Genomic DNA, 11,491 nt, shown 5'->3' with positions numbered 1-11,491 from the left:
GGAAGGTCCCTTGGGTGTCTGGTTCTAGGCGGGTTAAGCCAGAGGAAGGATACTTCTGCTTGCAAACGTTCACGTACAACTAAATATATTTCTTTCATTTACTCTGAGTCACTGAAAAACAACCAGCTATGACTTAATATCAGCTGATATTAGCTTCACTACCTGTTGTGTGAGAGCAGAAGTATATGGAAACGCGCGCGCACACACACACACACACACACACACACACACACACACACACACGCGCGCACAAACACACGATCTTCCCCTTCTTTCATTTTCAGCTGCTCAAATATATGAAAACATTTTTCAGGTCTAACTTCCTGTTTCACGTAGTGTTAGTATCTATGTTGTAAATGTGTCACCTTCAAACAAATGAATGAATATTTACATTAAACTGATGTTAAGTTTGAACCTTTATTGATTAGAACAAATGCCTATGTTCAGTTTCTGTGAAGTGGACACAGCAGATTTAAGAGGTTTCTGAACAGCAGCATGACAAATGAAACTCAGTGAAAACAGTGTGAGAACCATTGAACTGCAGCTGAACATGAAAATAGCTTCTTTCTTCCAGTTCGCCATTTATCACATTAAACCAAATGAGAAATACAAAAAGTTGACATTAAAACTGCTTGGCACGGTTGAGCAGAAAACCTGAATTAAGAAGAACTTAAATCTTCAAAAATACAATAAATAATGACGATCGTACATAGCCTCAAATATGAATTCAGAATTTAAATGCAGAAGGTGAATTAAGAGAGCTGCTTGTCATCCTTCTCATTCCCCTGTGTATTAACTGTTCCTCGTGATTCATAGACATCCTCAGGAGTTTGGCCAAACACGTCCCCGGTGCGCTTGAGGAGGTAGACTCCTGCATGTAAACCCCCGACATTGACCCAAACAGTGTGCTGCTTCCTCCACAGTCCTCCCATCCTGGAGATAGCCTGGAGACAACATAAATCTTGTGAGGACAAACTAACAAATGACATTTGTTTTGTGTGAGGCAGGATCTATGCATAGACAAATAAAGCATTAGAAGTCTTTTTCCATGATGTAGTGTCTGAGTTGAGTTGTACCCGCATCACTCAAACGGTGGTGAGACTATTTAGGGATGATTTCAGGATAAATTGATTCCACACGCAAGCTCTTAAGCAGATTAAGTTGTTTAAACTTAGAGCTGCATAAACACAAAACACTGACATTCACAAATGATGATAGCTGAATGATTGTAATAGTATATAAAGCCATCAACACTGGCTTTGATACTCATAAGTTGAGTCACAAAACGTCGCAAAGGTCAATCGTAAACCATGTCACTGACTGAGGCATTTTGTGACCCATGACCCCATTCTGCGGTGGAAAACCGTTCTTGTTCACAAGTCATGTTGAGAATAGCATTCTTTCCTAAAGCATGGGGAAAAATCAAAAAAAAGTACGCAGCCGCCCCCATGTGAAAGAGTACGACTTTTCTTGTGGACAAAATGTGACTCAGAACGCACAATACACAGAACCTTAACCACAGGCTCACCAAAACTGGTGAAGACTGGAAAAACGTAGCCTGGTCTAATGAATCTGGATTTCTTCCGAGGCATACAAATGGTTGGGTCAGAATTAAGGTGTAAACAGCATAAATCCCTGAACCCAACCTGCCCTGTGTCAACAGTACAGGCGGTGGTGTAATGGTGTGAGGAATGTTCATGTATTGCTACTGTTTACCTTCTTCTAAAGGTTACTCCCAGCATAATGCACCACGTCACAAAGCAAAAGTCGTTTCAAACTGGTTTCATGAACATGAGAATGAGTTTAGTGAACCTCAGTGGCCTCCCCAATCACCAGATCCGAATCCATTAGGACAACGTTTGAGATGTGGCAGAACAGGAGGTTGGCAGCATGAATGTGCAGCTGACAAATCTGCAGAAATGATGTGACGCAGCCACGTCAACACGGACGAAAAGGTTCCAACATCTTGTTGAATCTATGTCACGAAGCTCTGAGGCTGTTTTAAGAGCAAAGCGAGGCTCTATCTATTAATATGGTGTTCCCTAATACAGTGCTTGGTGAGTTAAAGTGTTATAATACACTATGATTTTGTCATTTTTTCATCCAGTGTCACATATAGAGCGCATTCAGAAAGTTCAGATGCCTTCACTTTTTCACATTTTAGGTTGCAGCCTTATGCTGAATTAACCATGAAATTAAATTCATTTTTCCCTCATCAATCTACACTCTATACCCCATAATGACAGAGTGCAAACAGAATTTCAGTAATTTTTTGCAAATGTATTAAAAAGTCAATACTGAATCAGTATCACACTAACATACGTGTTCAGACCCTTTCCTCAGTACTCAGTTGAAGGACTTTTGGCAGCGATTCCAGCCTCCAGTCTTCCCTGGTATGACATGGCAATCTTTGCACACCTGGATTTGGGGATTTTCTGCCATTCTTCTCTGCAAATCCTCTCAAGCTTGGTCAGGTTAAATCGGGACCATTGGCAGACAGTCATTTTTAGGTTCTCCAGAGATGTTCCCTTGGCGTGAAGTCAGGGATCTGGCTGGGTCACTAAAGGTCATTCACAGAGTTGTCCCTAAGCCAATCCAACACTGTCTTGGAGGGTGTTTAGGGTCATTGTCCTGTTGGAAGGTGAACCTTTGGGCCTGTGTGAGGTCCTGAGCTCTGGCAACAACCTCATCTTCAGTGGAGTGCTGCAGTGATGGTTGTCCTTCTGGAGGTTTCTCCCATCTCCACACAGGAGTGCTCAACATGGTCTTTGTCACCTCTCTTACCAAGACTCTTGTCCCTTGATTGCTCAGTTGCTTATTCGAAACTTCATTTAATAATTATTTTATAATATATTTTTTATTTTATATATTTAATAATTATGGAGGCCATTGTGCTCTTGGGAACCATTGTCAGCTGTAAGACCTATATAGACAGGTGTGTGCCTTTCCAAATCATGTCCAATCAATTGAACTGAACACAGGTGGAATGTATGAACAACATGTAATGTAAAAACATCTCAAAGATGAGCAAGAGAAAAGGGAGGTACCTGAGCTAAATTTGATCTCTCACAGCAAAGGTTCCGAGCACTTATGTCAATTTGATATTTCAGGTTTTCCTCTTTAATAAATTTGCAAAGATTTCAAAAATTCGGTTTTTGCTTTTTGAGTGTAGATTGATGAGGAAAACAATAACTTAGCTTAAGGCTGCAACATAACAAAATGTGAAGAAAGTTAAGGTCCAGTTCAAGGAATGACTGAGGAATATGGCTTTTTTTCCCTTTACTTTGGAATGTGGCCTGTGACTGATTTTGGCTACTACTATCTCATCGGCTAAGATTGTGAGCAGCCGTGTCCCTGAAATTTTGTGACTACAGGAAAATTATTACCATCCGCGACAGCAAGATTAATGTTGTTCTTATCTTGTGCGTCTGTGTCATCATTAATATGTGGTCCTGGAGAAACCTACTGTAGTGGTAATGACCACAAAGCTGGTTTTGAGTACTTTGGCAGGTGTTTACATGTATGTGGACAGATGTCCTCACAATAGAATCACAACCTGCAAGATACAGTAACGAAACTTACATGTGTGTAGTGGGGTTGGGCGATATGACGGCATATACCCTGCAAAGGTAAAAATGTGTCCACAGGTAGAGATTTGGTAATACCATTTCCACTGTGGTACCTATCCCCTAGTGCCGTGGTCACTAATAGGGGGACTGCGGTCCAGGTTTAGACCCGGAGTGTGTCCACTTTAACTGGCGCAGCTTTTCTAGCGTTTACAGCACTGGTCACATGATGTTAATCAGAAACATCAGAAAAACAGAAACATCTTATTTAAAGGCATTATTTCTAGTACCATCCATGGCAACAAGTGGTATATTTGTACACATATGGTACTTATTCTTGACACACCTCCATCCAAGCTCAAACGATTGATTATAAAAGGGCGTACAACATTGTACTTAAACATTGTCCTACTGTACAAGGAACACGTATCTGCTTTTTTTCTGTTTCAGCACTGATGTCATTGTGTTGCCTGTATGTTTATGGTTGCACCTACTTACACATCTCTGTGTTGTCTTTATGGTTTTATCATCATTGGTCATTTTTGTTTATTGGCGTGAGTTTTGTTCTGTTCTGTGGGCGACTGAATAGATGTATCCCTCATAAATCGTCTGCTGTGTCCAAAGGCTTCCAGCGAGTTTACATTTGGATAAACATTTGGAATAAATGAACAATTGCTAACATGAATCATTGTCAGGAAGACACTGGCAGGACTAGACCTGCACTAGCAGTTTGCATATTCTATTCTTGGGAAAAAATTTAATATAGTTGCTGTAATTCCTGTTATCTGTGAGAGCAATAGGTTACCTTGGAAAAGCATTTCTTGTCCTGTGTCAACAGGACAGCTTTTCCTGAGCCTGGTCTACACACACGGGCCATTTCTCTCAGACAAGAGGGGTAGAGGTCCCAGTTCTTCTTCCTGGAGCCCATTCTTGAAGAAAACAAGGGAAAATTTTACTTAATTGTCAGTGTTCTTTTCACTGTTATACTGCAGCCTTTATAAATATCTACTCTTCTCAGTATCTATACTGTAAACCACTGTTATTGTACCTCTTCCCAAAGGGCATGTCAGTGATGATAATGTCAACAGAGCTGGTCCTTATGGGTAAGTTGCACAGATCCCATTGCACTGTGTCAATGGGCAATCCAGACACACTGTTTGAAAGGATCCAAAAAAAGATCATAAAACATCATGATGATCATCGGCTACACAAAGTTGTATATGAAACGACTTCCTTATGAGATGTAAAGCTGCTCACTCTCACCTGCCCTTGTCTGCCCTCCTTTTCTGGATGTGACATATATTATTGACTGTGCGGTTAACTGCCATGTCATTGTTGTCACCGGCAACGTAGTACGAACTGTTGAATTCAATGGCCCCCTGGAGAGAAAAAAAAAAAGCATAATTATCAGCCTGTGTTTTGTAATTATTCAAAGCCCTCCTCCGATGACCTCAACAACATCGCTCAATAACTTTGCTTCCTCAAAACATTCAGCAAGTCATGTCTGAAGATGTTTTGTCATTTGAGTATTTAGGTTCATTTGCTCAATGTAGCAATCAGGGAAAGGGTGGAGAATGTGATTGCGCATGGATGAAAATGCATCAGAACTTGGCAAAAGGATGAATAAACCACTTAATCAAACGACTTGTTGAATCAGAAAATGCGTTTAGTTTCTGATAGCGCTTAGTTTGATCGAAACTAAACATGCCAGATTACAGACATCAAAGAGATGAGTGTGAGTAAGCATACATTTTCTTTCTTTCCTTATTTTTTTATTTTTAAAAAAAAAATATGTTCATTAGTACTTGCTAATCTTTTGACATTAAACCCTGCAGTGTGTAGTTCAAGTATGAAGTGTGGATCATCATGAAACTTGATCCAATTGTTTGTAGATCTGTGGCAGTTGGACATATTAGTGCAGTGTAATGATGAGTAGATTTTGAGAAGTATTAAGACCACAACACAGTTTAGACTGTGAACAAATGATGCCATGAGAGAGGGCTTTAATGCACACACTGTGTGTACCCTTTACAATGTGCTTTTTCATTGTCTAAGCAAAACTTGCAAATATATTATTCAGCCAGGGTCAGAGTTAGGATCCTAAATAATGTCTCACCTCCAGTGGTATAGCTCCAGTCCCACACATTGGATCAAGAATTATATCAGATGCCTGAGGTTTGCACAGCCTGTCAACAGACAATAGAGTATGAATATAGCACCAATACAAAATGTTTTATAAGCATATTAACTCATTTTATTCATGTCAACATCTAGCATCCACCAGTTCTGCTATTCCTCTCCTAACAAGCCTCAACGTGTTCTTTACCTGTGATGAAACCAACTCATTGTATCAGCCACGAAAATGTTTAAATGAGTGCTGCTCTAACTCTCTGCTCTCTTAAAAACTAAATACTGAACATGACTCTCTCTCTCTCTCTCACACACACACACGATTCAGTTACTAAACAAAACCGCCTTACAGCCATTTACATGACACGCAAGAGCACTTGTTCTCACCATAATTTGTATCTTATAATTGCAGAGTTATTCTTAGCACTGCAGAACATTGTTATGATTTGTAAACTGAGAAAATGAGTCATGAAGGTTTTTTTTTGATCATATGCTCAATGAATATCTAAAGGAAATACAATTTCTCATAAGTATCCAGGGTAATTGCCTTGGTTGGACAAACCATAAACCATTGGTCAATGATCTCCGCACACTGCTGTCCCCTATTTAACCTCAGTGCCATTTCTGCTTGTAATGTTGACTTAAATGCACCACAAACCCCAGATGTGATGCCACTGCTAAGTCTCTATACTTCATTCACTGATTTTGCACATACTTTGACTGATATACTGGTGACACCTAAAACAACTATGTAATGTATGTCATTATCCAAGGAGACATCCAAATATTAGCCAAACCAGAATAAGTAAGATAACTAAATTTAATGCAGAGACAAACCTTGTCTTCAATTGTCAAATTACCTGTAATTTTCAATACCTACTTCAGGGATTAGGGCCCTACAGGAGAGAATCCTAGATAACATGCTCAGAGCATCACCTCTGTGTGAGGGGATTCCTAATTGGTTTGGAGAAACTGGAGTTTGAAAAAAGAAACATCCCAAACTGCATTTCACTTGTTACATCACATGCTTATCTTCATGGAAAATGTTAGTTAGCAGAGCATTTGTCTCTTCCGTTATGCCTTAAAATAAACACCATGGTTTGACCAAGAAAAGTTTTTCTTGGCTAGTGATAGGGATGATAGTGGATACACATGTAGCAAGTCAGGGCAAGCATGATTACCTCACTGCCAACTTCGTCTTCTTTCTCAATTCTTGCTCAGAGCGCACCAAAGTCATATCTTTTTACTCACTCTGTAATTTGGCCAAGTTTGCTTTGTTACTACCAAGAAAGACATATTTCTCTCATGGATTATGATTAAGTTATGGAGTAAAATTCAGGTTCGAATAAGAATTTAGTGGGTATATGTCTCATTTCCACGTGCATCTATTTGCATGAGTGGGAGATGGTAAACAAATACATCTACTGTTAGGTGACAGTCTGCTCGGCAGTATTGACCAACTTTTCCTTCTTCTTCTGTAACCTTGGTAAGGTAATCATAATAATTGGTATTATGACAGTTGTTCAAAGGTGAAAATGTTTTCTGTGACTGAAACTTTGTCCTATAAACACAGCAACCTTCACCTTTTTAAACAAGATCAGCCAGACAATTATAATTTTGGACTAACATGTTATTCAAGTATTCTAATTCAGAAATCCCTGTTACATTTGAAAACAGATGCAGACAGGAGAGTGGACAGCAGACATGCACACAGTTCTGTTGTTTACAGAACATATAGTATCTGGAGGCGCTGCACACAGACATCCGCTCTGACCTTTGCAGGCATGAGCGGATGACAAAATGTACATCACATGGATCACATGGATAATCTGAGCTCAGGATCACATGGTGCACCTGGTGAAAACAGTGTAAAAGAGTTACCTAAGCATGCCATAGCATAAGGTAGACCGCAGTGTAGTGGGTCCAAAGTGACTGATGTTTCTCCTGTGAAGACTCTCTTCTGTGAGTGCAATGCCAATCACCACCTCTTCATTGTGTATGTTTAGTAAAACCTACAGTGCAGAAAGATACAGTACATGATTAGAAATCAAGTGTCAATAATATTAATATTTTATGCAGCTGAAATTACTGAAAGACAATTAATTTTGATTTGTTTTAATTATTTCAGTCATTTTTCATTCTTTTTGATTGAATGGACTAAATTAATAATTGGTTAATTGAGAAACTAACTAGAGGATAAACCAATAATGAAAATAATGGTTAGTTGCAGTCGTCCTAATATTCTGGACTATAAACTATAGTAAACTGGAACATCCGAGCATAAAGCACTGGTTATTTCAACATGTATCCAAACAGGCATCTATATGACAGCTAGCCCATTTTAGGAACTATAATTAAAATTAGTCTTGAACACAAACTATGTTTTAGTCGTCAGATTACACACCTGGCAACTGCTACAAAGCAACAAAATACCATGACAGATTTCTACAAAACGTAGAAGGCCACAGATCATCATTTTTACACCTTTTCACTTCAACTTAAAAAACATACACATCATCTTCAACCTTTAATACAAGGCTGAAGCCTTTTTCAACATGTTACATAATGAGAACAGCGTATCTTCATAAAATGTTAGAGCACATGTTTTTTTTGTCACTCCTTAACTCTAAACATTAGGTTATGCCGTGCGAGTTTATCTGAATATGCAGAGTGTTTTTTGGCTAGCGCAATGGTATTTGCTTCTTATCATATGAGTCTGAACAAGCATGCCTACCTCTATGTCAAACTTTGTCATGTCTGCTTTCCATTGGAAGAATTCTTGTACAGCTCCACCAAAGTCTCTGGCTGCCTCATTAGAGGAAAAGCTGTGTTTGTCACCAGCCCTGTTGCACGTCACACGAAACTTGATTAGTTTGGCCCCGGGTGCTGCCTCATCTGAGTCCTGTGTACAGGTCTCCCCCTCATGTGTGTCCTCTGCCCCTGTCTGACCTTCAGCAGCTGACACTGCCTGAGGTAGCTCTTGCTGCTCAGTGTCAGCCAAGGTTACATCACCGGTCTCGCAGTTGGGCTTTGATTTAGCGGCATTTCCTCCTCTCCGGTGGCCTTTCTTCTTTTTTAGGGTGCCATTTAGTTTCCAGACCTCTAGGGCATTAGTCCATGGGAGTTTGGAGGCGAGCTCCTGCAACTCCATTAATGTTTCGTCCTGTACAAAACAAAGTGTTACTTCCCTGACAATAATAATGTATTTTATATCAGCTACAACAGAATAAAGATGGCTGTGCGTTACCTTTGATTCCTTGAACTGGTAATGGTGATATTCCTCAACCACAACAAACAGGTTGTCCACAGACTTCAGAAGATGAACCTACAAGTGGGAAAATAGATGAATAGGGAGACAGATAGATGTGAGATAGAGATTTACTGTGCATTTATATGCTTGATAGTTTCAGTATATCACCACTGGCCTCCACAAAGCAATGTCTTCTTTGGTTATAATGCAATATGATAGTAAGAAAAACCTGAGGGCACTGGGCCTCCACTGGCTTTGAGTCTTACCTGGAATAGCTTGTCAGTGGTTATTGGAAAGAATACACGACCACGATCTTTGCTAATTCGTGCATCAACCCCAATTTTCTCCTTGATCTCCTCCGCAGCAGTGTGTTCAAACCCAGTTGGCACGGTTGCTCCAATGGTGACAGTGATGATGTCCCCACTGGTGGCATCAGTCTCAGTGGAGGCTGTTTCAGGGCCCTCTTCTGCAGCTCCATCTCCCTGGGAGGACATGCTGTACAGTGGTCTGTCCCTCAATAGACAAAGCTATAACTGAGTAATGCGAGTGGCAGCTGGTGCAGAGCTCAGTGTATTACATGTAACACCTGGAGAGAGAGAGGCTGCATATTATTTAAGGTCAATACTGCATGTTTTTATATTCAGGAATAGAATCTACTAGCAAGGAAAGAACATCACAAAATACTACTGGGAACTATCATGATGTCATACGTTAGCAAGAAACACAGTTGATTTGAACACTGCGAATAAACACCTATTATGTTATTGATGAGTAAGTAATATTACCAGGCAACTTAGCTGGCTAACGTTAGCTTTACGGAGCTAAAAAGTTAGTTACGAATAAAAAGCAAGCTAACGTTGATACAGCATTTACATGAAACCACTGCCACATAATGATGTGTGTTTGTGTAATGAGCCCACCGGTTGAACTGCAGACGCTGATAACAGTTTTAAAAGAGTCTATTGGTCCTAGTTTGCTAACTGGAGTCAGACCAACCCGTCAAACACGAGGCGTCACACGTTGTTTCCGCTCAGCTGCGACAACACCGACACTTCCGGTCGATATCCTTTAGAATAAAAGCATCAGCTCCACAGATTTGTTCTGGCAAACTAAAGGGTTTTGCACAAGAGTTACAAGTATACATTTTTGTATGAGTATTGCAATGTTGTGTTTTATCAAACTGCTTACATTTCTCAAGTAATGAACACACTGAAAAACTTTGGGCAAGTTATTATTCCACCATCGAAGCACTGCAAGACTGAAAGCAATAATTATTTTCGATCAATAGGTCTGACAATTATTTCTTCTAATAATCCATGGATTGCTCAGTAACATCTATGGTGGTCAATAGGGGCCCAAGAATAAGTGTTTGATTCGACTGCACTGTAGGAAGTTAATGCAGCCAAAGTTATATGTCAATACCCCCTGGCTACTGGCTTAATCTTTACACTAACATACTTACACTGTGTTGATTTAAGAATAAAATCACTGTCCTTCAAAGTTAACGGTGCACTGTATAAATGGTGACATTTTGTAAATAAAATTTGTTCTGTAGAATTACTGTTTAATTTTTATGAACAAGCTATGAGTAGAAAATATTCAATATTCATTCATTGGTCCACACAAAAAAAATTCTCCCTGACTCACACTTAACAGCAGATGAATTTGGTTTGTTACACCCACTCACTCATCTAAACTAAAAAATCCAAATAGTAGCAGGAACTATGCTTCGAGAGAACTTTTCTTTTTCTTTGCACTTACACAAAGGTTCAATAAGTTTTCAAAGGCATATTTGATAGAGACCCTAGTGGGGCTGTCAAACACGTCTACCTTTGTAAAGCCTTGTTTGATGATAACTAAACAAGGTCACTTGTCAAACACAATTATGTAAAGTCTAATTATAGCTATAAACTATATGCCTTCAAGTGAATATGATGTTTTACCGCCAGATCACGACTAAAACGATTTCACATTGAAAAAGCCTTGCTTTTGTTCTGAAAGCCAGAGGCCCAGACAGGAAATCCAGCAGTTGCTAGCTGGGATAATCTCGATTATTGATGTGCTTTATTTTAATTCATTTTCACCAGCTACTTCCGGGTATATATTTACCATAAGTAAACGGCAGAGGGCGCCATGATGTAATTTATTTAACCTGAGTGTGATGACACTGAACAGAAGCACCCAACCCAGCATCAGCCAATATGTGAGCAACAAACAACAGAGAGGGAGAAAGAGAGAAAAGATGGCTCTTGTCACAGAAATAACAACAGGGTAAAAGGATAAAGGGAGGCAGCTGCGCTTTCTCTCTCAGACTCTATTCTGGCCCACACGCTGTTTGTATGGATTTATGCCAATAATTATAGGTTGTTATTAACATTTCATGGTGTTTTTTGTAATTCATTGTATGGGCATTTGTCTGACAGAAGCACTACAGACCTCCTGCTGCTTCTGGCTGGATCCAAGAAGAGTCTGCGACATGGTTGGATTTTGTTATATATAAAGCATTAATCATCACTTGCATAAATAAAAAAAAGTTATATCACTA

General features: G+C 39.6%; 1 protein-coding gene across 1 annotated transcript; it reads right to left on the bottom strand.

Moving 5' to 3' along the window:
* Positions 1-398: 398 nt before the first annotated feature.
* thumpd3 (THUMP domain containing 3) lies at positions 399-9,973 on the bottom strand. The gene is made up of 10 exons (XM_023414244.2): positions 9,867-9,973; positions 9,213-9,532; positions 8,944-9,021; positions 8,431-8,859; positions 7,578-7,708; positions 5,683-5,752; positions 4,830-4,945; positions 4,615-4,719; positions 4,372-4,495; positions 399-944 (listed from the first exon to the last, which is right to left on the bottom strand). The coding sequence occupies exons 2-10, from the start codon at positions 9,438-9,440 to the stop codon at positions 753-755; spliced, it is 1,473 nt and encodes a 490-aa protein (XP_023270012.1). The 5' UTR covers positions 9,441-9,532; positions 9,867-9,973; the 3' UTR covers positions 399-752.
* Positions 9,974-11,491: the final 1,518 nt, after the last annotated feature.

Source organism: Seriola lalandi, unplaced genomic scaffold (genome assembly GCF_002814215.2).
Source record: "Seriola lalandi dorsalis isolate HSWRI2012SDOR001 ecotype SW California unplaced genomic scaffold, Sedor1 jcf7180002054522, whole genome shotgun sequence".
Classification (NCBI taxonomy): Eukaryota; Metazoa; Chordata; class Actinopteri; order Carangiformes; family Carangidae; genus Seriola; species Seriola lalandi.
The sequence above is the reverse complement of the archived record's forward strand: the minus strand, read 5'-3'. Positions and strand labels throughout refer to the sequence as shown.